General features: G+C 40.5%; 1 protein-coding gene across 1 annotated transcript; it reads left to right on the top strand.

The window, feature by feature from the left end:
- The first annotated feature begins 5697 nt into the window (after positions 1-5697).
- Positions 5698-26437, top strand: BEST3 (bestrophin 3). Its single transcript, XM_014879668.2, has 9 exons — positions 5698-5849; positions 7524-7618; positions 8180-8413; positions 14341-14495; positions 15191-15268; positions 15670-15822; positions 19068-19148; positions 20426-20577; positions 22502-26437. The coding sequence occupies exons 1-9, from the start codon at positions 5698-5700 to the stop codon at positions 23388-23390; spliced, it is 1989 nt and encodes a 662-aa protein (XP_014735154.2). The 3' UTR covers positions 23391-26437.
- Positions 26438-27032: the final 595 nt, after the last annotated feature.

The following is a 27032-nucleotide window of genomic DNA, read 5'->3' as shown; positions in this document are numbered from 1 at the left end:
CCAGTATAAATGGGCTCAAAAATCAAGAGGAAAGAGAAGTCGAAAGCATAAATATATTAAATAACTTTTATTTGATGGATTTTATCTGTTGCACTCAACTGTCTTGTAAAACATCCATGGATGATACTAGCAGAAACCTGTCTAGTTACACAGTGCTAAAATGTTTTTGTTTCTTGTATGTGTTCAAAGTACATCAAGAGAAAATGAATGCAAATTACACCATTATCGGTGATCATTAGTAGAATTGCATACAGAAAGGAACTTCTGAAAACTATTTTTGTAGATGAAACCACATTTCCCTAGAGGGAAACAGAGGAAGAGAGGTAAAAAACATTGCCTATCTTTGGAAATATGCAACAAGGAAATAGGGACACCTTAGAGATATAAAAAGGAGTACTTCATACAAAATCAGTCCCAATGGAACTACACAGATGGAAACCTGTATTTATTTCTGCCTCTGAAAACACAGGAGCTCTAAATCTCATGTCTTCTGCAAAACAGCTCAGGGCCAGTAGAGCAATCTCAGCCACTCCAATCTGCAGGAAAACTGAAGAGCCGCCAGGAAAACCACCTGATACCCCCTGACACACAGAGGTGCTATTATTTACTGCTCAGTGAGACCAGCAAACGATTATGCTCAGCAAAGAAAAATGTTTTAGGTCTAAGTAATTATTTTACCAGTGACCTTAAAATATCCCTGTTGTTAAGAATTTTCCTTGCACAAGGCAGTCTCTGTAATAGGATCAGGCAGTATGTTTCTTCATGCCAAGTCACTGAATGCTAAAATGATTTGTCATCTTTCGCCACAGGCCACTGCCTGACACACACATGCCACAGTCTAATATCTCGCCTGCTTTGACATCAAAGTGTCTTCCTTCGGCCATTAACAACAAGAAGAAAGGCAAACAATGGCAGAAACTTCCATTCTTTCTGGGAGAGTTTTAATTAAATAAATGGCCTCAAATAGCTTAATGGTACTAAGGCAGGGAGAAAACCTTTCATCATGGAATGAATTAAATCAATAAATCTTGCTTATTCTCTCCCCCTGCATTTTTTTTATTTACTTCACAGTCACATTATTTCATTCTCTGCTGAAGTTTATGACAACATTATATGATATCTCCTGGCCTTTCACAGTCTATCACCTTTTACAGCTTACTCAATGCCATGGGTCATAAAAGACAGAGTTTTTCTCATTTTACAAAGGAGAAGAGGGAAAGAAGTCCTGTGTAAAACCTCCAATTGCAGAAGGGTTTTCACGTGCTGAAATATACAATTGTGAATAGGTCCACTGAGACTTTTGGTAGCAGCAAGTCTGGCTGTTTTGAGGCATGAGGGATTTCTACAGCATGCCCCAGAGACCTGATTTCTCAAATCAAATTAGCAAGGCAGAAATGCTGCAAACGCTGTGCTTCAGGGTGGGACCAAGGTGCAGCTGGGGCACATTTTCAGGTTTGGTGGGGTTGTCTTGGGTCATCTATTTCGATGTAGTTGATCAGTGCTATACATTGACGTGTCTTCACAGGACTCTGTTAGAGACATATCATTTTTCAAGACAAGGCACAGAGCAAAATGCTTCCTTCTTGTCCATCTCATTTTGGAGGAAATAAAATGCAAAAAACCCCTGTATGTGCCAACCAAAACCATTGCAAGATTCTTCATTCAAATGAAAGAGGTCCTTCCGATGGCAAGTGGCGTTATAATTATAGACTAGAAAAGAGCAAGATCAGCAGCTGCTGCTGCTGCTGCTGCTTGCGTTTGTTCCCTGTGTAACTGACAGGACAGAGTACTTGGCAAAAACAGCCTTCCAGAAGTGGAAAGACATTTTAACCCCTGTTCTTGTCAGTCCACTCCTCTTAGGGCTCAGCAGCAGCAACCCCTTGCTTCAGGTTAAGGGAAGAGCAAGGTGATTATTGTGGATCTGAAGGGGACTTGATTTAGGACGTCTGAGAAAGAGGAAGGGTCCAGGATTTGCCTTCGGGCTTGGATTGCTGAATCAAAATAGCAGGTCAGTGGATACAGCATAAACTTAATATGTCTTTATAGTTGGCTTAACTCAAATCTCTCTCGCTCACTTTCTCTTCTATGCCATAAACTAAAAAATAAGGTGAACAATGACAAGGGGTAGGTCTGCATAGAGGTACTATTTATTTATACATTCTGCAACGAGCCTTTTGTAATCAGTTAGGAAACACTGATGGCTGTTTTTTTTGTACTGTGGTTTCTCTCTGAATCCTAATGCATCCTGAAATTCTCAGCCAGGCAAAAATCCCATTTACAATTAGGTTCAATATTAATGGAGAGGACACAATTATCTTTTTAGCTGTTTATGCCTGATGATCTCTGCAAAAGTGGAGAAATATATAATTCACATTTCAGTCTGTGCTTGAGAAAGTTTCTGAAATGAAATAAACACTGAGTAAAAGAAAAAGCAGCATCATAGATACGAGTCAATGGCTCTACAGGCATCAAATGAGCATAACTCATATTATGCCCTCAGAACTCACAAATCCATACCAGCAAAAAGCCTAGCCCTATATCTGCTGATGAATTTAAGGGCAGCATGATAATTAGGAATGTTTTTCATGACACCAGTGACTGTGGTATCTGATCTAATGTACTCTGTCCTTCTTCAGCCCTGGCCAAAAGAGTGCTCAGGGAGGAATGTGCTGGGGGGCATCCTTATGCTTTGTTCTTCCTGTCCATCTCAGTTTTAGCTTTTTAATTTCCTGTGGCCATAAGTAATGTAGGAAGGACTCTCTGCCAACATGCTGCCTGTGAACCAGGGATTTGGGACCACAGTGCAAGAGCCAGAGTCAGCACAAGGCTTTACACCAAAACTTCCCATTGCAAGGGGAGGCCATACCTAAATGGTCGTAGTTGTTCCCAGAGGAAAAAAAACACAAATGCAGATTTAAATCTGCGTTTGCTGAGTTGAGAAATCTAACCAAACACATAGCTGTTTTTCATAGCTTTATATAGTCTCAACTGTTCTGTAATCACCTAACCTGACCTTATGTATATTTTAAGACATTGAATTATATTATCCTGAAGTTCCTGTATGAACCCAATGATAAATGTTAAAGAAAGCATTTGCTTAGCAGGAAGATAAAACAGAGCATACTACAAGCAAGGAAAGGCAAGGAAACCAAAGCCTAAAATTGCTGTAATAGACCCACTTTTCTTTGCCCTGTTTCAGAGGCAGAAAGAAAAAGCAGGGGCATCCAGTGTCTTCCAGGAGTTTCTATTCAGAGTCAAGGGCATTGAATAAGGTGCTAAGAGATGGCTGGAGTGTGATTAAGTGAAATATAGTTGCTAGAATCAAGCAGACAATTTGCATTTCATGGATAAAACTATTCTCCCAGTCTAATGCATGGAGAAACATTCCTAATCCTAATTCCTGTTATCACTACAGCTCTGCATTTGTGAGCAAAGCCCATCTACTAGGCCTTGCAAGACGGGATTTGCTTTAGGTTTGTAGAGAAGGCAGACCCACTTTGTCCAGCTTAGCTACTGACCAATTTCTGGCACTTTCCACTTTCTGATAGCTGGGAGGAACGAATCCTTCCTGAACCTCCAATGCAGAAACTGAGAGTCATGTTTTTGATACTAATGGCTGCCTTCCTGCAGATGCTGGAAGGGTGCTGTAAGCAATCTTTTTGCCTCTGTGGACCACAACAGAAGAGCTCTCTTAGAAAGTTTTACAGATGCCCAGATACCAGGGGAGACCAGCAGAAGCCCTCAGCCCCCACTGCCTCAGTTATGTGAATTCTTCCTGAAGGTCATTTTCTGTCCTACAATTTACCCTCAGCTTAAAGATCCTAAACAACAGGGTGACTATCCAATCCCCTGTTCTGCTATTTGGCTGCCCCCACAGTTAGCAATTTGTTTTGTTTCATCCTGCATTTGTCTAACTGCATCCTCTTGTTGTGGCCCTGTGTTATGCTGAGGGTCTGGGTTCTTGCCAGGCTATGAGCCCTCCCATTATCAGACATCTTCTCTAGATCTAAGTCCCTACATCAGTCATTCCCACTAGAGATTTACATTACAAAGTGGATATTAATTAATGGGGAGATAGAGATACACTTGTTGGTGGTATGGCTTAAACACATACTCCACAGCATCAATGGCCAAGATCTAAAGACTCCTACAGCAATTCCAGGAAACAAAGTATATTTTGAAGTATGTGATTTTTATCCCATTCCTTACCTATAGCCCAGCCACAGATTTCTTTCATTGTTTATGAAGCCCCATTTTTGCTGGAGAATGGACATCTGTGCCTCCGTTTTCTTAAGCATTGCATCCTGACCATAAGATTTTTAGCAGACAGGACTGCATTTCCATGCATGCCAGTCAGAGAAGTTGGCTTTTGCACTGAACTTCTTGGAGTACAGCAATGGCAACAAAAATGTAAAGGTCTGTGCCAAGGCTCAGGAAAAGAAAAACTATCATTTAGCTTCTAAAGACCAAAACCCATGCTTTAGGGGAAAAAAAAACCAACAAAAAAACCCCAAATCTTCAGACCCATGGCAAATATCAAGCAGTCATTCTGCAGAGGAAGAGACAACCTGTCAGCAAGACAAGGCTTATGGTGTCTAAAATAAAAAGTGGCACTTTTACAGGTGAATTTTAATGCCTTACTTAATGCTCTGCATCAGAGACACAGCCAAGATGCACAAATACTTGTCACCTATTAACTAGGAGTTAGATTTTTCACCCCCACCCCCCCAATAAATTTGCTACAGTGGCATCAAAAAATATAGACAAGAATCGTATTTGTGATACACAGTAACTTCCTTGAGATTCTGTGCTTGTCTTAATTACTCTCTTTCATGCATGCTTTGTAAAACTGCTTTCATTCACATTTGGAGCAAGGATTTGTTTTGTAAGCATATGAAAATTCCTGTAGCATCTCCCTGCACTGGGTAAGCAAGTACCAAACCCAGCACCAAATATTTACCTGTGTATTCTCAGTTGTACTTTAATTATGCTGTGTCTCACACTACCTATGAGCAGCCTCATGGCTTGTTTTGCATGGCCATGTAATGCTGAAGTTTTGACGATTCTAGCTGCCAAGGAGAGAAATAACAGCATTCCCCAGCTGATTTCAGCTGCTGTCGTAACTCTTAATGAAAGAGTCAGTCTCCAAATCTCATTTGGTTTTTTAATTATTATAATTACCACAGCCAGCTAAAAAATACTGGCCGGTGATGTACATGTTTTTGTGGAATTTAGCTTTACTTCTCTTACCAGGAAGCTGAAAAGTTTTGAAAAAAATGTCAAGCAAATTTGTTTCCCGTTCTTTGCTCACACTAGAATGGAGCAAACTGAGAGTAAGCAGAGACTTCAGATGTGTTAACATGCCCCTGCCACTGCCACCCAGAAAGGTGGGCACATTCAGTGCTAAGTGCTGGGTTTGGGTGGTCTTTGACATAAAGCCCAAATACAGACTTGTGTCAGTCAATCTGTAGGTCTCAACAGGGTTGGAACGGCAAGATTTTCATTTTTTCCTCTCTTTATGCATATACGAATACAAACACCATGTATTTGTGTACACATACTATTATATATTGAAATTTACATGTATATCCGTGTATCTATCTATACAAGGGTACATTCAGGTTAGGATACACTGTCTAAAATGTTGTTGGTGTCCTGCTTCTCTTCTACTGTTTCTAGGCCCAGCCTGCCACGACGATGACAGTCACTTATTCCAGCAAAGTAGCAAATGCCACTTTCTTTGGATTTCACAGATTACTCCTAAGGTGGAAAGGCAGCATCTACAAATTGCTGTACAGAGAATTTATTGTTTTTGCTACTCTTTACACAGCGATAAGTGTATTATACAGGTACACTCTTTCCAATTCACATCTCATTAATTGTTATACTGAAGTTTCAGACTTCCTAGTGTTAGGCTGATGAATGATGGGGGGAGATTACTCTTTACTTATTGTCTTTTCCTTGGACATTTTCTAATATGCTTGCCTTTCCATGTTTCTTTTAAGGTTCCAGAGGAAATATGTAGAGTGTCAATACTGTTTATCATATTCAGCTGATCCTACTTTTAGTCTAGCATTGAGCAAACATCTTATTGAAGTTAGACTAAATAAAAACTCAGGGCTAGCCTAGGTTATACAGCTTTTGTCATTCTGACATTGAGCTGTCAGTTGTAAGCATGCTTCCCTGCTTTAGATCAAAGGTATAGACCTTTTGTTATCTCTGCAGGACTCTGTCTTTGGTTGTTTGGTGGGAATTTAACAATATTGAGAGGTAATAATTTTAGAGTGAACTTATATAGCCAGGAAAAGCAAAGTTTTGCTTCAAGCTAGGAAAGCATGCAAACTTGATTTTTAAGCTTGGAAAGAACCAAGGAAAACTGCATGGAAGCCAGACATGGTTATTATCTGTGTGTCAGCCAGCACCTGGGAGGAACACATTAGATGAAGAATTGCTTTTTTTATCAAAAGGTGTGAATTAAACACTGTATGACAGATACAATGCATCAATTAGTACAGTGAAACTTTTAATTGATGAAGTAGATTACATAGAAGTGTCAAAATTATGGTTCTGTTCTTACCGTGATCTCTAATTAGGTCACTGCTTTTTATTGGAAGCAAAGAGAAATTGAGCTACAGTTTTTCTCTGATTAAACACTATTTTTTGTTCAGTAATCTGTACCTGTAAACAAAGAAAGAAAATTATAGCATTAATATGTAAAGAAACACTAAAGTCTCAGAGTTATTAAAATTAATCTAGTTTTATTGAAATGTCAGGCAGTTGAAGACCATGGTAAATACCCCACAGAAAGCTTTCTATATGTGCTCCAATTTTTATTGCACAATTGTAAGCAAAACCCACCAAATCTTTGTTGTATGTTCCTTGTATAGGAAATCAAAGAATAACGGTAAAACAAATTTTAAAAATTATATTGAAGCTTGTTGTATTTCATCAAGTATTTTTTCCTGTGGGTAGAAGCTGATACCATGGTCCATTTGCTATCATTTGGTGAATATTTTCCTAATTGCATAATAAATACAGTTGCATTTTAATCTTGTGAAAAAGAAAAACTTCATAGGAGTAGGAATAACAAACCTGTTGCAAAAATGTAACATTTTCAAATCAGAAGAATTTGATTGGTAACTTTTTGCAATTCAAGCAGACCTGAGCATTTCCATTACACTCTGAAAAAGGAGAGTAAGCTCCACTTGCAGACTTAGAGCTTGCTGTCATCTTTGGTCTGTGTGGGACAGCAAACTGATTCTCCAGACATATTGATCCAATTAGTAGTGTCAGTCAAATTAGTCCTGAGAAAACAAAAAAGACCAGGGAATAATATTGCTGTTTCCTCCAGCTTCTTTAATACTTGCCAAAAGTGTTCAGACCTTTGCCTTTAAGAATTTGCTTGAGGGCATTAGCCAAGGTTGCTCCCACTGCACATATCTGATTATTTATATGTGTTTGCACTTAGTAGCTAGTATGCCAGAATATTATGGAAGGACAAATACATTTTATTTTTGCTGCAGATTTTTTCTTACAGGTAGCCAAAAACGTTTCTTTGAAAAACTATCAATTTATTGTGACAGATATGCTGAACAAATCCCAGTAACTTTTGTGCTTGGTAAGTACCAGTTAAATGTGAAATTATTCTCCAATTCTGTCTCTGCTCAGGCATTTTGTGAATGTTGGTGCATGGAAGCATTTCAGAGCTGAGGGGCATGTGGGAGGTTAGAGGTTCACAATAAATCATCCACTTCCAACAGGTCTCCTCAAGTTCAAGTTGGTTTTGTCACATCAACATTTATGCTTGTGTTCTTAATATACTAACAAAAAAGGTTTCCATATATCTAGAGCTAGATACATATATGTAGATCGAGATCGTGCCCACTAACACTGATACCTTGTAGCTGATCTTCCAATGAACTAAACTCACCCTAAGTTTTACTACAGAAGAGGAAATTTGGAAATCCATGGGTATGAGATGCTCAGCTGGAATGTACTGTTACATTGCAATGTCCAATAAATAATTAGTATTTATTGCACCCTGGGGTTTGACATGGCTTATTGCATTTATTCTGGGAAATCTAGCAGTTTAGTGATATGAACGACACTCTGCAAACTAAAATTAAAGTAACTGAAATCCTGATAGGCACTGGAATATTTTTTTCCTTCCAACCCTCAGGTTTCTATGTTACTTTGGTGGTGAATCGCTGGTGGAACCAGTTTGTGAACTTGCCGTGGCCAGACCGTCTGATGTTGCTCATCTCCAGCTGTGTGCAGGGCAGAGATGAGTACGGGCGCTTGCTGAGGAGGACTCTCATGCGTTATGTGAATTTAACATCGCTGCTCATCTTTCGCTCTGTCAGCACAGCTGTGTACAAAAGGTTCCCCACCATGGACCATGTGGTAGGAGCAGGTACTGCACTTTGCCTTCCCAAAATTGCTTGCCTTTCCCTCGGAAGTGGGGGCTCGGGGAGGGAAGGAGCCAGCCTCATCTTTGCTTTCCTGTGTCCTCATACTAATCTGTTGGAATCAGTAAGTCAGGAGTCTCTCTGAATTCTTCAGCGAGAAATCAGAGTGCAGGGATTGAATTAAAGCCCTCGGATGGATTGAAGCATGTTAAGCCACTCACATAAAGTAGAAGTTTAAGTTTTAGTATAAGCAAGCAAGTAAGTAAGTAGAACAGGTTTTAAGTGCTTTTAATAAGTAAAAGGTCTTAGATAACAGTGTAGACGTTTGAGTTCCAGTGAAGGTTGAAAAACATAGTCTTAGATACTAGGAGTTCTGTGGAGGCTCCAAGAACATAGTTTTAGACATAATAAAGCTATAGTAAGAATATTGCTTACATTTTTCAGATAGAACAAGGTAGACCATACACGTAGTTTATACATAGCCTGGCGTGCTAAGAAACTAGAATTCCAATAGGTTAAAAAGTAGTGGTCCAAGTTTGTGTCTTAGCTAGTTGGGAAGTTTCTATATAAGAATGTGCATTGTGGAGAGCTGGTGCTTTCTGCCATTGCTTTTGCCATTTGCTTTTTGCTATTTGCTTTTGTTTTGTTTCTGCTTTTATTTGGGACTTGATACCAAAACTTAGCATGGACTTTAGTGCCTGTGACTTTTGAGACTGATGTGCTTCTGCAATAAACAACTTTATAGCAACTATTAGCTGCTTGGCTCATTGAAGAAAACAATGTTTTTGACAAGTTGGGTGCCTAAGAGCACCCGGAGTACTAACTTCACACTAATCCACGTCAAAGCAATCACCTTTTTGTTAGTGATTTAAACGACATAACCTTAAGAGTGCATCTTTAATGCTCTTAAAGTCTTTAGCAACACTATAGAAATCAAACGAGTTGGACAGTCTTATGTGAATCTGCTTTCAGACTCCATGGAGGCAATAGGCCTGCCCCAAACACTCAGCCATATGGAGCAGGTACAACATTCTCTAAAGCACAAAAAAGCCCAAAGTTGCAATATAGTATGATGCAGTAGGAATGGTGACTTGTTACGTGGCATTGCCTCAGTGTCTGGGATTTCACTTGGTCCGGTGTATCAGAGATTGATCTCTGCAAGCACTTCACAAGTACAGCTTTATCTCAATTTTTATTTAGGTAGACTGCATTTTAAATAGATTGCACATTTTAAGTGTTGTGATTTACTCAAAAAAACCCCTCAGCCCCAAGGGTTTTTTCTTTATATTGAAAAACTTACCTTAAACTTAGTTTTTCAAGGTTAAATACACTAAGTATTATTATTATTATTATGTCTTTGTTTTCTGTTTCTTTCAATTACACAGTGAGTGTAATGATGGTGAAGATAGTTCAATTGGGTAACACTTTGATTGTCTATCAAGGACTGACTGCTCGGTACTTAAAGGCAAGGTGTGGCACTGTGCCTTCTGACTGGCATGGTCAGTGTCAGAGGTAGAACAGCAATGCCAAGATATGGGGGTCTGTTCCAAATAGAAGTCTTACTTGCTACTGAATATCTTGAATTTCTTAAAATCTTTCCCTTGGCAGAGATTAGTAAGCAAAGCTTTAGCAAGTTAAAATATACAGTGTGTATATACATATACACACATTTCAAATATGTGTGAGAAGCTTTGGATATTAAAAAAATAAATGCCAGGCAGTATGCACCAATCTTACTGGGAAAAAAAAAAAAACACCAAACCCAAAACCATTTATGTTGGATTCATGGAATTTTAAAGCTCTTCCTTGTGGTGTGCAACAAAACTGTTTACCTGAGCCTGTGAGAGGTCAAGGAAGCTTCTGTCATTCTCCCCAGCAATCTGCTTCTACTACACACTGGAAAATTACAACATTTCCAGGCAGCTAATCCAGCTCTGCCACCCTATTGCTAAAGACAATCTGTTCCAAAGAAACGGAATGTCACACCATTGTACCAAAATTGTAGACTGGAAAGCAAGTTTTGATTGTGGTTTTTTTAAGTCTTCTACTAAAAATCTTCTACTATAAACTCTGTATATAAGTATAGATAGTGTAGTCATCTCTGGATTTCAGTACTTATTTTGTAGGTTTTAATGCATATTGTACTGCAGAATTTTTATCGATGCAGTACCAAGCTTTTTGGGGCATATTTTGCTGCTATTAACATCCAGTGACTTAGACAATACTCTGCAATCATCCCCTCCCTATCTCCCTGTGGCATTGCATATCAGACTGCATGGGTGGGAGGCATTTAATATGAATGTGAACACCACAAATCTGATACTTACAGCACAGTCATCATTGAAACAACTTAATGACGATTTTGCATTTTGCTGTCAAACTGAGAACAGCCATGACATAACTTTTGCTACACACTTCTTTTTTCAGCAAATGAACTCCTTAAATTCATAGATTTTAAATTTGAGAACAGTGCCACAATAATCTAGTCTGACTCATCCATAACACCAGGCACAAAAACTTGCTAGCAGCATCTTTTATCATGCTGCAATTTCTGATTGAGCTATAATACCTTCTAGTAATGTAATCAGCCCAGATTTAAAATTCTGATGGATATACTGGAGACTACACTGCATCCTAGGTGAACAGACTTTCACAACAGTAAACTTGCTGTTGAAGAGTGACATTCTCAGTCTGAACTTGCACCATGTTATCTTCTATTCACTGGATTTTGTAATAGGTTTGAGTTCTTTTTATAATTAGAAGAAAACATAGTTTTTCCCTCAATAGTGACGTAGTTAGCAGGCTGCATAAAGGCTTGAATGAAACTCAGGAGCTTCACCAAGTCTAGTCTGTCCCTATAGGATACATTCCTGAGTGCTGGACCTTCCTTCTGACTTTTTTTCATGTTTTAGCACTCTTTATGAGCTGTAGGCAGTAGGTCAGTGTAGATTCACTCCTTTATGACACTGACTGCTGGAGCAGACATGCTGTGTCAAATGCCCAGCAGCCACCCTGAGCACAGCAATCCTGTTGGCTGCAAGGTGCAAGAGGGAAGTTGGATGCTCAAGAGCACAACTGTTAAAACACAGAGTAATGAGTGAGCAGCTGAGCAGAGAGCACCCCAAAAGAGCTGATGGGAAACACTGAAGGGAAACTCGAGGTGTGAGCTCAGCGACACGAATACCTATGGATGGCTGAAGACTGAAGTCCCAAAGCCTCTACTGAAAGGAAGCACCTAAATTAACCCTTTCCCATATAACACAGCAGAAAATGAAACTTTTATCTACTTGATCATGTTCCTTCTTCTCTAACCACTAGCATTAAAAATATTTAATGTGAATAACCTGAACCAGGGTTGTCTCAAACCATCGAGTTTTGACAGAACTGAATTCTCTTTGAATCACTTAAGGGAGAGCATAAGTGATTTTTTCCATCCAGGCTTGTGTTCTCATCAATAATTTTCATGTAAGATCTCTTTGGCTGACATTGTTCACATTAGTATCCTTTGATTATTTATTGATTGCACTCTGTGTTACTCTTTTGATACTTTCACAAGGATTCAGTGCCCTGTCATTCCTTTTCAAGATATTGGCACAATATTTGACAAATATTTCCCATTTTCTGGAGCTCCTCCAGTCTTCCAGTGCTTGTCAAAAGCAGTATTCTTGTTTTTAGAGTTTCTTGGTTAATTCTTTGAATACTCCTAAATAAAAATAGCACGACCATATTTAGAACCATGTAATTGTAATAACTGAAGTTTGATATCTTCCTCCATAATTGATGTAATATAAAGTGTTTCTTTACCACTGCGATAACAGTGAGCTATTCTGAACTGTTTGTTGTCTGTATTGCCAGTATTAAGAGCAATCCAGAATTAGCATTTTCTGTAATAAGAATACTAGATATTATTAATATTCATCAAAGACAATATTTAATCTATATTAACACAAAAACCTCAATGCCAATTTGAACTTTATAATTTACAAAACAGACTTTGTTGAGCTTTCTGAACAGAAGGTGCCCAGTTTCAGTGAAAAGCTGAACTGATCCTTGCTGTTCTTTGTGACCCCTTCAAGCTGTGTCTTTCAAGACCCTCCAAGTGACTTGTATCCAGTCTTTACTCCAGACTCAATTTTTTGTTTTTCTGTCTGTTTCAGCCTGACAGAAGCATCTTTTCCTGTCCTGTAATAAGCAGACTGGCAGGATGAAAACTAAAGGCAGCCTGAAAGACTGACTTTTAGGAGTCAGGAGTCATGATTAGGAGGTTAATTTGTCTGGTTGCCTGATTATTTCTGTGAAATTGATTGTGAGAGGTGGCTGCAAAATGCCCAGGGAATTCTTAAAAGCTTTGTCTTATTCTGTTCTGAAATTCTATGATACTGCACAAGCACTATCTCTTGCTACTGAATATTTTCTCTTCCACAGTGTTTTATGTCCTGTCCTTGCCTTCCTTCTCAGTAGTTGCAGTATTTCATACCTCCTGTGTAGGCTTGTCCCAACTGTACAATAGTGACATTTTCCTGAACAACAGAATATTTAATACAACCGTGTCTAGCAAATCTCCTTTAATTTAATTCACATTTCTGTGCAACAGAACTGAGTTTCTATATATTTATTTGTTTGTTGTGTCATGTATCTTTAGCAATATTAGCCGTAATGGACATATTCTTAGTTACTTATACTTATGCATATACTTAATTACTGGTTAGAGTCTAATGTCAATTCCCTTACTGAATTTTCAGCATTCACACTTGTAATTGGTTGGCTGAGCCCCCTATTTTGGGGCTGTCATGTTACAAACTTTGTCTTATTTCAGAACTAATGTCAATATAACAAAAGAAGCTTTATGCTCACCCTGATAGATGTCACACACCTGAGCAAAATCTAAGATCCTCCAAACATGACAATTGCTCCAATACTAGAAAATCCAGGATTTGGACAAAGGAAAATGTCAATTTCCTGAGATTGTTTTTATCAAAGCCTGGATGGAAGGAGGACAGCAGAGCAGAGCTTTCTTCCCCAGGGGGGTAGAGGTGTTGCTCCAAAAGCCAGCTGCTCCCTTGCCAGTCCCAGGCAGAGCCTGGCTCTGGCGCAGGATTTGTCACACACAGTCCTGGCTCCCTGGTTATGTGACCTTGGACTTGCTTGCAGCAGGGGGAAGCAGGGCTTCAGGAGGCAGGGGAACTCTTCAGGAAACCCAATACCTTCCCAGCAGCCCAGCAAGGCAAATCTCCAGGCAGAGAGCAGCTTCAGCTTGCAGCCTCACAGCAGTCACCTGGCCCAGTGTCCCCTTAGCAGCGGGATTTCTGTGCACCATTCCCTCTTCATCTCTTTGCATGCCTTCATAACCCCAAAGAAAACATGGAACAATCTGTCAGGGAAGTATTTCACTGGCAGAAGGCACACACTCTGTTGGGCTCTGTTTCATGCATGTGCTTGTACCCTCTGTTGCTTGCTCACTGCTTAGCAGATATAACAAAAAAATTATCAGAATCAGAAGGTCATGTAACTACCCTTCCAATATATGTCAAAATGCTTCTGAAAGCCATCATTGGTGAAAAATGTTTCTTGACTTATATATCCAGTTCCCTATTTTTCTGAAAGTAGAATATGCAACTAGAGAGTAATTTGTACAATTCTTAGTATTCTGTGTATCTACCACGTCAGCAGTTCAATATGAGAACCTAGTAATAGCAAATTATTGCCTATATTGGTAAAGAGGAATTTAGCATAGGTAATTAATGCAAAAAGAAGTTCTTTCAAGCAAGATCTGTCCCAGAATTTTTTTTTTAAGTGGAGGTTAATAGTTAGAATTGTAAGTCGTGTCTATGCAAATATTACATAAACAGATAGAAACATATTCCAAATTTATAGTATCAGTAGTACTGAAAGCACAGAATAAATGAAGGTTGTTTGGTTTTTTGGTAAACAGGTTTTATGACAAAATATGAAAGAAAACTTTTTGATGACCTTAAGTCTCCCCACCTGAAATACTGGGTTCCATTTGTCTGGTTCGGAAATTTGGCATCAAAGGCACGAAAAGAGGGAAGAATTCGAGACAGTGTGGATCTGCAGACATTGATGAATGTAAGTAGAAAAAGGAAATCTACAAAAAGATTATCTGAAATTGCTATGTTGCTTTTTACTTACATAATTGGTTTTATTTAGTATGAACAGATCTCCTGTGTCATCTAAATGACCTTACTCAGGATTTATCCCACTTTTCTTTGTGCACCAATGTACACTTAAACACACACAGCAGTATTCACTGGGATTCTTTATAATATGACTAAGAAGGTATTGAAAGAAGAAAAAAAATTGATGAGTAAAAAATTATTGTAATATCACTCTACATTTATACTTGTTCCATTTGCTATAAATATGAGAAATTAGAATAATTTGGCATTTTGAAGATTTTATTATCAGCTTCAGAGAAGATAATCTCCCTGAATATTTCATTAAGTGGTAAAATATCCTTTTTATGATGTAATATATTCTCTTTCATGTATCACTAGACTGTGACTAAGATAGAAACAGATGATCAATTGTGAAGAAATACAAAGTATACTAAGCACTCCAACTCCATAAATCAAGTCAATATTCAAATGAGGTGCTGGGTACAGTTATAGTATCAATTTATATATATTATACTTTCTTTTCTCCTGTCCTTTTATATGTGCAAAAATGAACTGCAACAAAATATTTATAATTCAGAATTGTATCCCATGCAATTTTATTTTGCTATGGTTTCTTGCTGGTTGGTTTTTTTTTCCCCCTTTTAGGAGATGAATAAGTACCGGTCTTGGTGTAGCCTTTTGTTTGGTTATGACTGGGTTGGAATTCCACTGGTCTATACCCAGGTACTGAGCTACTATCCTGCAGAAAATTCAAAATACAATTTCCATAAAAGGGGGGCTGGTACCAAACATTCACAGTATAAAACATTCATAGTCCCAACCAGAGTCTCTGAGATACTGAGCACTGGCTCACTCACACAGGATCATGGGGACCTCGCTAACTATTTAAGGCGTTTTTAATGCAGAGATGTTTTGAAGATCTGGCATAATTTGGAAGAGGGGAGGGAAGCACTGAAATGTTTTTCTGTTTCCTGAGTGTTCTTCCTGTGGCCTATATTTGCAGTACCTCCTACAGATTTATAAATTATATAGCAAAAGGCAGATGAAGGCCTTTGGGTATGTGTTGCCTTTTATGCATATGATTGTATTAGTTCATTATTTCAATGAAGTTCTGTTCTTTGCAGGTTGTTACTCTTGCAGTCTATACTTTTTTCTTTGCCTGCCTGATAGGGCGTCAATTTTTGGATACTGACCAAGGGTATCAGGGACACGACTTAGATATTTACATTCCAATCTTCACACTGCTGCAGTTCTTCTTCTACGCAGGATGGCTCAAGGTAAACTGGCTTTCTGGACAGGTGATGGGGGAACTCTCCTTGGGGGGCTGGTCGAGGTGTCAGATCTGTGACACACATGTAAAATCACCAATGAATTAAGAGGTGAATTCAGCCTGAAGTGTTCTGTGGTCATATAGAAATATCGTGCAATACATTTTTAATTCTACCTGTCAGATCGTATGGTAAGAAATGGTTGTGAATCTGAAAGAGCCTGTTTTAGTAGCACCAATGCAGCCACAGCTCCCCAAGGAAGTATTACCCCCACGAGGTCTCAGGACTTGAACTATAAAGTGACAGAACAGAGATTTTAAAAACCTTTTCTCCCACTCCATCCTTCAGTGGGGAACTATGGCTGCAGACCTGGCATCAGCTGAAAGGGACTGAATGATACTTTCTTCTTATGATCAAAGCTGGCAGTATCTGCTGTTCACCTCATCAGATGCAGGCAATTAAAGGTCCCCAATCCCAGAGGGCTATAAAAGAGTGGCAGACAATATTGGCTAGAACTCCACTTCATAAAAATGTTCATAAAAAGGAAGAATTATAGAGGAATTGGATGCTGCCCATCAGCCTGTTGATGACTGCTAGGCTAACATATCACAATCAATCTGATAGTTGAGTAATTAAGCCACATACATCAAGGTGGTTCTCTCCTCTGCAATAGACTAACTGGAAAAAGTTTCATTGGGGTCCATGTACATTAGATTTCCTTTTGTGTTTATTACTCACGGCTGGAAACATAGAGCTAACTTTTCTGTTCGAATATAAATTGAACAAAGTTGGCCAGTTTTAGAGAAACCTTCCAACAGCCAGTTCCAAAGGTCAGAGTAGAGAAGGCAGCACACCAAGGTGGCAGATTGTGAGGAAAAGTAAAGTGTGTGCAGGACAAACTCCTCTAGTGTTGTGTCCTAGGAAATGAGAGGGACAAGGATTTTGCTGCACAGGGACTAGCCTGGGTGGGAGCAGGAGAGAGAGGAAAGGAGCCTGGTACGGTGGAGAAAAGTGAGGTTTTATCTCTAGGCAGTGTCTTCCAGTTATACTAGAGGGTTACAAACTGTAAGCTGTTCCTCTTGACCACCTTGCTAGTGGTCCTGAGAGAAACGGGTTTTCCTTCTTCAGCACCCAAGGATGTTTATAGCATCTCTTCCTGTTAGGCTCAGAGCTTCCAGCCAACTCCTGGCTGTGGCAGGTATGAGATGCCATTGTAACAGAAAAATCTTCTGCATTAGAAAATGAAAGGGAGAAGAATAAGTTTTTAAAAGTTAATTTAATATCAGCAGAGTTTCCTCAGACTGAAGGTTCGTCCAAACCTTCAGTGCCCCAAGTCAGGATATTTTTGTCTTGAAGGTTACAGCCAGTTTCCTGCCGAGTGTGTTTGCTGCCAGGCAGCAAAAAGGGCCCTGAAGACTTGACTTCCAGTAACTTGGCAATTCCTCAGAAATAATGGGTTATTAAACTGAGCTCATTCCTTGGCCTCAAGCCTGGTCTGTTACACCTATAATACAGGGCCAAATTTTCCCATTTACAAGAGGCACTTCTAGATCCCCATTTTCATTACAGGGACAGATGAACTGCCCAAATACAGAGTTTAGTTGTCCAGCACTATATTCCTTTCTGGAGAATAAAGTCATGTCTCACATGCCAGGACCAGGTCAGCCAAAAAAAAGTCACCACCACTGTTTCCTTTGTCCCAGTCCTTACTTTTTTAAGGTCATGTGATAGGTTTTATGGTGGATTTTTGGGTAGGGGTCTGCTGGTTTACAGGAAGCTGATCCATATTTTCCTTGGAGAGCCACAACACAGACTGTGTTCTGGCTCCTCCCTATTGCAGCACCTTCATAGCTGTGCCCAAAATTTAATACCATGTCAATGAGTATGAGCATAGGTGACCCCTGTCTCCTTTCATTGCTCCCACCTTACAGGTGTTTCTGTAGTGTTAATCTACCCAGCAGTTCTTTTGTTGTGTGCCAATGCTAGCCTGGGAAGTGGTGGCCTCAGAGAATCAGGAAGTGCTTATCCACAGGTACAGCCTTGAGGGACATAGGAAAAATATCCCGGGAGCAACTGCCTTACAGCTATAAGTTACTTAGATCATAGCTATCCACAGTGGGGTTAATGAACAGGACTGTTTAATCATACAGTGGCTTTACCCATATTCACATTAAACCAAGAATCTAACTGCTGGCCCTGGTGAACACAAGGGAGGCTTGGAAGGGTCATCAAGAATGTGATCAGCTTCAAAATCAGGGCTTGAAAAGATAAGCAGAAGGAGAAAAGAATGGAGGGGAGAGGATATTTAATGTCAGTGTACCAAGAAACTAGGAAATGGAGAAGTAGTCTGAATTTTCTAAAATTAAAAAAACATAAATTATGTTTAATCTTTTTTTTCCTCCATCAGCAGCTATGTGCTTACTCTCCACACAATGTACTTTAGTGATCACAGGGGTGGGGGGCAGTTTCTGGGGATTTTTCACTGAATATGGGGAGCCAGAGAGGGCTCCCTTTCCAGACTAGTTTCCAGACTAAGGTACCTCACCACGAATGTGTCTGAGCTCACTGTTTCATTGTACCCTCCACAGGATGAGCTTCTGCCCTGCAGTTTCAACCACTTCAGATACAAAAACCCAAGGCAGCAGGCTGAGTTAAAGAACACACTCATATTCTGTCGCTGGGATTTGGCTAGCATGATGCACAGAGTTGATTTGAGTCAAATTTTTTTTGTAGGCTTCTTTTCCTCAAGAGCCTTGGAAGGTTGCCTTTGGGGTTAATGCTGATAAAGAAGCAGGGACTGAGGGCTGAAGTGGAGAGATGAGCTCTACTCCCTCCAGCAGACTCCAGCTGCAAGGCTTGGGAATACTGACCCCATGGGCTGGTGGACTATTGCAGACAACAGTGCAATAGCAGAGCCTCTAGCTGCTAAACCATTCATTTAAATGAGCCACAGACAACAGTAAGGAAAGGTAAAGACTATTGGATGTGACAATTGCCTTGGCCCAGACATATCTCAGTTCCCAGCAGGCCAGCTGATGATTATGACTGACAGCAGCAGCGAGGCACAGAGATATGAATCTACAGTGAAAGCAAGCTGTTCCTTCACTAGGCTGGCAGAACCATCACACAGGAGCTCAAGCTATGATTGCAAGTGACAGGCAGGGAGAGAGAGAAAAATCCAATCCTACTTTCTCTGCAGCAGTAGTCCTGACATGGCATGCCAACCTCTCTTCAGTGTCTCGTTTTCTTTCCAGGTCGCTGAACAGCTCATTAATCCGTTTGGAGAAGATGATGATGATTTTGAAACCAACTGGTGCATCGACAGAAATTTACAGGTTGCTGTTGTTATTTCGACTTCCAGCTTTTCTCTACCATAGGTTATCATCACATCTAATACTATGTCTTATATTGAGGAATAAATCAGGGCAACAAGTGCCAGCAAAACATATTCTTTCCCTGAAGAATTACCTGTGGCTGTGATCCACAGAGTTTGTTTTCACAAGCTAATTCATCTTGATTTTGGTATTTGGCATTTACAATGCCTGACTAAACATTCAAACAGCTGACCTTAAATTATAAAACCACTCTATGCCTGGAAAAACATGTAATATAGGTCAATCCTGCAAAAGCCAAAAGTCATTCCCATATAGATAAAAACACATTTTACTAATCTGTCTCGAGATTAAAATATTGCATATGAACATTCCTTTAAAAAGAAAGGCAGCAAAAATAGTAAAAAGACCTAAGAGCTAATAAGCAGGGCCAGTGCCAGGATTCATGTTCAGATGCTGCCACCCACGGCAGTACTGTGGCCAGCACAGGAGCCAGTGTCCCCAGTCACAGGGGCTGTAAGATGACAAGGGTAGTTTTATTCCAGTTGCCCCTGATTCCCAATGAGGCCTGGCTGTTGTGCTGTCAAGGAAATCAGAGACATGAGGAGGTCCCACAGCACACACTGCTCCCCCTGCACAGAGCCAAGCACGGGACTGGCTGCTGTCAGTCCCCACTTCACCAAAGCAGAGCCCAGGAGTTCGGGGGAGCAGGGGCCAAATAAACCACCAAATTAGCAAAGTAAGCAAAGTAAGCCATGCAAGAATGGGAAAGCACTTCACACTGACAAAGATGCTCTATGGCTTAGCACCATGGCAAGACACTCACGCTACTGTGCCTTAGAGCCTGTTGTGTAAAATTTGTTAGAAAGGATGTTCACATACTTAATTCAGAATGTCTTAAAATGGCAATGAAGCCTATCAGAAAGATTCTTGAGCTCTGGACGTTTTAAGCAGCACATGTGTAATACTTTACACAGACTTTTCATAGCACATAAAGGATCACATTTAACCCATTATATGTGTGGGAAGGACTTCAATATGGCACAAATATCTTTGCAGTACAAAAGATTCAAGTTATGGTAAAATTTGTGCTTTCATGAGTGCAGGCAGATATAGGGGTTTAATTTTATAATACTGAGTCTCTTCCTAATGCCCAGGTCGTCATACACAGTAATGTTAAAGGGTTCCTGGAAGAAATGTTGACCCAGGGAGTATAAAGTAGACTATTTCATATCCTCCACTATGTTGAAAGTGACATGATTTATGCAAAAAATTTTAAGGTTTCACTTCTGGCAGTGGATGAGATGCACATGAACTTGCCAAGGATGGAGAAAGATATTTACTGGAATGATACCTCTGCCCGGCCACCCTACACAAAAGCAGCTGCTGATTACTGTATTCCTTCATTTCTTGGATCGACTATTGAAATGGGGTGAGTGGCACTAAGGGTCCTCAATGCCATGAGGAAGATGAGCCCCCTGACAGTCTGCATTGATTGGCAGACAGTCAGTGCAGGGATGTGGGCTCTGACAACACTGCAAGCAGAGAAAATGGAAATGGGAAAAGAAATTAGGAGGGAGTGGACAGGCTGGTGTTGGTGGGAGGATGTCTCCAGTGGTCCATGTGTTCATCCAAGCTTAAATTATATAATCAATAAATAGAGCATATTTGCAGGGAGGGTTTGTTGATATTCTCTGGACACATTTATTGATAGTCTCTGAGCACAGGATGATACCTGAAGACAGTCACTGACTTTTCTTAATAATACTTGCTTTGCTACAGCTTCTTCATGCATCCCCAGGTAGCAAAACAGCTATTCCTTTGTTCATTTAGTTAGCAGACAACAGTTGAAATCAGTCCAGATTCTTATGAAGATCAAGAAGAAATAATCTTAAATGTTGTATAACTTTTCATTGACCAATAATCCTGGCATAGAAATTGAAATGGTCAGATTTTGTGAAGGTACAAAAGGGATTTATTTACAAAGATCAACAAAGAACGATGGTTACAAAGAACAGAGGGTATGGGATTGCCCCCTGTTGTCAGGATCTATATGAGAAATCAGAGACAGGCCAGTTAGCTTAGAAGCTGTCAGTTTAAATACCTGTGATATATAGACAGGTCAATAAGTGTAAATACCATCATACCTGAAAAAATAACAGGCAAGTAGATGTTCTCATCTGAAAACCTTCTTTAAGGTTTTACAAAAGCTGGTTTTTTTAACTTTAAAAATTATCTCAAGATATTTACAATTTTCCCATCATTTCCCACCTTTACCAAAATAAAATGTCTTTAATTTTTTGTTTCATTTGGCCTCAAAATTGTGGTTTTCTCATTTTTATTCCCCTTATTTTTTCATTTTTGCATACATTCTACTACAAAGGACAATGGTTTATATGAGTTCCTTTTATCACACACAGCCTTTTCAGAAGTTATTTCCTTCTGGAAAATGCTATAAAATGGCAAAAAGAAAAGTAAAGAAGAAAGTAAAAAAAGTAAAGAAGAAAAATTCATAGAATATAATTTATTTTAAGGAAATTTCTAGGGGGGGTAAAGGTGACAAAGAAGAAACATCATTAAGTCTGCAAACAATTTTTTAACAAGAAGTACTTCACACAAAAAATGAAGGAAGGAATGAATGAAAAGTAGCTCCCTGATAGCTCCTGTGGAATGCAAACAGCTCTGATGTGTTGACTTTTTATTAATTATCTTCTCATCTGAAACATTTCTCTGTTAATATCTCTAAAAATAATGGATAGTTCTTACACAAACTTCAAAAACAAGCTCTAAAAATTCTTCCAAGTCCAAAGCAAATATATAAAACTTGAGCCCAAATCCAAAGTCTTCTCCAGTCACCTCAAGCTAACATCTGGAACAGGTTGCCCAAAGCAGTTTAAGAGGGCAGCGATTAACCTGAATTTGAATGGGACCTCTACCACTGCTAAGTAAGTGAGAGTTGGCCATCTGAGTAATTTCAACGTTTTTTGAAACTGTTGTCCTGGTTTCCAGCAGTAACTTTTCAGTGTTGCTATTTTTGCCTGAAGGATTCTCCTAAAAATTAACTACAGCACTTTCTCCCCTTTCCCTCACCCTGAGCACAAGCCTAACCATGGTTAGGGGACTGCCCTCCAGCCTGGTCCTTGGGAGAAGAGACATCTGGATGTGGAAAGTTCTCTGTGTGATCTGGCTGATTCGAAGGCACAGACACTCCTTCCTGTCACCCTCATCCTTTTCTTCCTTCTCTTTAGAGACACACTAGGGCCTTGGGTCTATATCTGAGACATGGGATAAATGTGGATAGATACCCAATGCTTCCTATATTTAAGTGACATCTACTACCTGGCTTTATTTGGCAGGCTGGCTGATACTGAATTCCTCTATGGGGAAGAGTGGCCTTGGGAAGAGGAGAAACACCAGAGACAGCATTCGGTTTTGAGAAGAGTCAAGAGGTTTCTCAGTGTCCATGAGGGCCCTTCATACCCAACTCACCAGCGCTACAGTCGGCAGACGAGTGAGAATTCCGTGTTTTTCCCAGCAGATGAAAAGGGGCACATCAGACGGCTGCAGGAAATGCACACAAGAGGGAGGCACTCTACCTCAAGCTTCAAGAAGAAATATGAAGGAGTTAGCAGAAGTAACAAACTTCATAGTAGCCGAGAGCTAGGACCCATAACAGAAACATCAAGGAACGAGGCACAGTTTGATGACAGTGACACCTCATCTGAGACAACCAAGCCAGTTCCTGAGGTCATCGTTTCTGAAGCCCAGGAGATTGAACCTGATGTGCCAACAGAGCGCTCCTCAAGCGTGCCAGAAGAGAAGCTCCAAAGGATCTTAGCTGAGGCAAACGTGGCTCTTCTGAACCAACCCTTTTTCCCCCCAGAAATGACTCCATACTTCTCAAGTTCAGAGGTGCATCAGTCACTTCCTAGTGTGATAGGAGAGCCCAAACATGAGCCCCAGGTTAGTAACATAGCTGGTCTCATAACAGATCAGGAGAGAAACCTTCAGCGATGGAGTTTACCAAGCTTCCATAGTCCTAGTACAGCATCAAATGCTGATGCTGCATCACCTTCAACAGATTCTGGGACAACTTCACAGCAAAGGACATTCAGTGATGGGAAAAACGTTACTTCTGCTTCTGCTCCACAAACATTTGAGATGCAGGACTTATGGGAAAACCTAGGCAGTAAAGAAACAGCCATAGTAGACTTTTCTAATGAGGAGAGTGGAAGAAAACTTTGACCATTCTTCCTCTGGGTTTGACTGAACTTCTTGTCTTCTCTTGAACATGGTTCTCACTCAAATTTGCTGAAAGTGCTGAAGGGCAGACTCAATACTCAGACAAGTCATGAACAAGATCCAACAGAGGATTTGGGCACCTAAATGGTGTCATTGTGGTGACATACTTTAAGCTACTTGGTCACTGACTTGAAATCTGTGACCCTGTGGGAAATACATTTACAGGGAGAACTGGGAGCCTCAGGATGTATATGGCAGTGAACTGTGTAGACATTACTAGAGGAAACACTAAGGTTATCAGAAGAGTGGGTTGGATATACACTGAACTCTGCTGCCTTTGTCTGCTCCAACAGCTTAAGGTGCATGACATCCCTGTAAGATCTACCAATAGTTTTGGTTTCTACTCAAGTAGCTCAAAGGCAAGATGTGGGCTTAATTCCTTTCTCAGTTTGGAGAGATTCAGCCCACCATCTCTCACTGCCTGGAGGAACACGTGAAAAATCAGGCCCCTCATTTGTGTAGGACAGTATTCTGCCCCACTCCTGATGAAGCTATGCCACTAAAGAGTAGAAAAAATAAAAGGATTAAATGTTTCATTTAATTTTAAGAAATGGAAGGTGCAAAACAGCTGATGAGCTGAGCATGGGATGTTTTGGAGCACATATGTGGCATACCCAGTGACAGTTTACTGTAAAATGAGGCTCCCAGGTGGTCTCCCTAGTGATGACAGGGCTGCAGCACACTCTCAAGACGTGATGGAGCTGCAGGTGCAACTAAGCTTAGGGTTCCACTCTTGTGGAGGTCTTCAGCTGGAAGTGCACAGACTGTAGTCATCCCAGGTAGACAACAAAGAGGCCCATGACTCCTACCAAAACTGTCCTCTACTTCCTAAACCTCTCCCCCATTCCAGGAAAGCAGCCACAGCTACTTGGATTTAGCTCTCACCCACCTTTATAAAAGTGCAGTCTGGAGAGTGTTGCCCACATTCTCCCATCAGTGAGTATCCAAGTAGAGGACAGACAAGGTAGCTCAGGGACTGAAAGAACAGACAGAGGGGGGGACTGAAAGTTCTGAGTCTGCAACAACCAGCAAAAGCAGCATGGACTGCATGGACAGCAAGTCCACCCTTGCTCAGAAGGCTGCATTTCAGAAAACAAACCAGCCTCTCTAACATGGTAACTGGTAACACCAGTGGCCCCTGGGAGACTTCAGGACTCCCTGAACCTGGGAAGGGAATGAACAGACCTGCCTGATCCTGCTCCTACAGCCAATAATTTAGGTGAGGATCCCTTCCAGCCAGTATCACGTCCAGCAGGACTCGATCTCATCTGGGTAGGCTTTGAACAAAAATCAACTCCCCTCCCCACTTGTACTTCTTTCAGCTTTATTTCGTCTGGAAATTGGCTCCTGCTGCTGTTATCAGGCAGGGTCTGAGCAGAGCCACACCCTCAAATCCTCCAAAGACACTAAACAACAACACATGTATCCCATCAGTTTAGGAAGAAGAGGACACTTGGCCCAAGGAAGCACTGTTTAAATTCATATTATGTGAATTCGAGTTATGCAGGGAAGCCAAGCACAGATTTTCCAGGCACCTATGGAAGGACTTCTTCACACCATGAGAGGAGGTGACACTGGTGTCTGACAGCAGCTTATTGACATTTGATCACAGTTTGGAGCCAGGTGTTCTGGTGCAACCTCACCCTTGCCACTCCACAACAAGTCTCCAGGCAATTCAGGTTGCTATGTTCAGGTTTGACCAACAAAATGAGAAATTCTATGGAGTGAAATTATATGGGAATAAACAGTGCCTTAGCCTGGCAGTCTGATTTTCTGAATGGCCCTTATGCAACTTCTGGAAGCATTTCCTTTTTCCTTCTGATTCCCTCTTTCTTCTTGTAGCTGAAGCCACAATTTTCAACTCAATGTTTCTCAATCTAATAGCATCTGTAATTGTCAAGGAACTTAATTTGCCAATGAGGTTACCTTAAATAAATGGCTAATTTTAAGTAGGAACAATACATTTTAAGTCAGACAGCTCCAGTCACACAGCTATAAACAAAGTAAAAGTAACTGCTGCTCTCCTCTATAGCAGTTTTGTTAAAGTCAGGAGAGCAGTACAAGTTTCTGGGCAGTTTGGCCACACTCCTCCCGGCCATGCATGTATAGGAAGGGTTTTCAACAGCTTTGAAGGAAGCCTGGCCCATTATCTAGCTCTCTCCTCACACTACATAAGCTTGAGGAGCTGTGCTTTACACTGTAAGGGAACTTAAGCTGGAAATTAGAGATGACTCTCAAGTGTCCACCCCAAATCTGCACTGAGAGTCCAGTCCCACCACACCTCCTCCCTCTAAACCTTCACACAGCTTCCACCAGGGCTTAAGGTATTGGACCAAAGTGCTCTTTGCCCCCAACCCAGACATCAGCTTGTTTCATCCCAGATAGACATTAAAAGTCTTCCCAGCTTCTCATCATCCAGCTCTGCTCATCTTCTTCTCAGCCTGGCTGCTGCCTAGGATGCAAACTGCTGCTTTCCACCAATACATCTTTCCATTAGACATCTAATCAGCAATGATTTTGCTATCCCTCCCACTCACTCTTCCAGCACTCTCTGGCCCTGCAACTGTGTTCATTATTTGATGGAGGCTAAGGGTGGCCACACAGCAGCCATTAGGTAGGTAAGAGCTTCAGTTAAGCCCCACAGAGGTGTCCATTACACATGTAGATGCATGCTAAATTAGGAATTACAGCTCTGAAGTCACGCAATGCAATCTGTAATACACAGCCAACGTTTCACACAGTGGGCCAGCTCAGGTTAGCTACAGTATTCTGTTCATTGCTTCTGAAGAAGCTAGTGCTGGGATGAGTTATCAGAAAAATTTCTTCTCATTTAATCTGTTATCTCACTTTGGTAAACATCAGCGTACTCTAATTTGTATTAAATTGTCTTTCAAGATTATGCACTCTCTTATGCACTTCTCTCAGTAAACTATTTGCCTTAGCATGGTAAATTGAGTATTTTAGTAAACCCAAAAATCTACAAGTCATGTTCACAGGTATAAGTAACGTTGAATTATTTTATGAATAAAGGCACCATGAGAAACACCATCATCCTGGTTGTACTGAACTCTCAAGAAGCACTTCTGGCAAGGGTTTGACCTATCATACAAATCAACAGCAAGAAGCTGGCAAAGCTGGACAAGGATAGAGCAGGGCCAGGACAAGCAGGTCAGAGCAGCAGTTTGCTCCCATCAGATGGTGTTAATCATGAGCAAGATCAGATATATGAGAACAAAGAGAGGGCTAGTCCCTGTGCATGCTGCCTGACTTTCCACCTGTCTCTAGAATGTGTTCACACTCGGCACTGGAATTCATACAGCCAAGATGTTAGTGCTGGGGCCGACTGGCTGTGGGGACATGTCCCAACACCCTTAAAATCTTCTGTTGTTAATAACAGATCTCTAACTCTGACTGCAAACTCATATTTGAGGAACATATACATATTTTATATATAATGAAAATGTACTAGAGTGTTAAGTATGCTGCTTAGAGAAAGGAGAGAAAACAAGAATACCCTACTGCTGTTAAATGAAGGATGTGGCTTTAAGATGTTTGTCTTGGTTCATGACCAAACAAATGACATTT

The sequence above is a fragment of the Sturnus vulgaris genome, chromosome 5, assembly GCF_052056855.1.
Source record: "Sturnus vulgaris isolate bStuVul1 chromosome 5, bStuVul1.hap1, whole genome shotgun sequence".
Lineage (NCBI taxonomy): Eukaryota > Metazoa > Chordata > Aves > Passeriformes > Sturnidae > Sturnus > Sturnus vulgaris.
Note: the sequence above shows the minus strand (reverse complement) of the source record. Positions and strands in the feature narration are given on the sequence as shown.

Excerpts from the sequence above, each read along its gene's own strand:
- BEST3 (XM_014879668.2), top strand. The coding sequence starts at position 5,698 with ATGACAGTCACTTATTCCAGCAAAGTAGCAAATGCCACTTTCTTTGGA. Across the intron at positions 5,850-7,523 it reads GCGATAAGTGTATTATACAG|ATTTTTTCTTACAGGTAGCC; the intron begins GTACACTCTTTC and ends TTTTTGCTGCAG. Across the intron at positions 15,269-15,669 it reads TTCCACTGGTCTATACCCAG|GTTGTTACTCTTGCAGTCTA; the intron begins GTACTGAGCTAC and ends TGTTCTTTGCAG.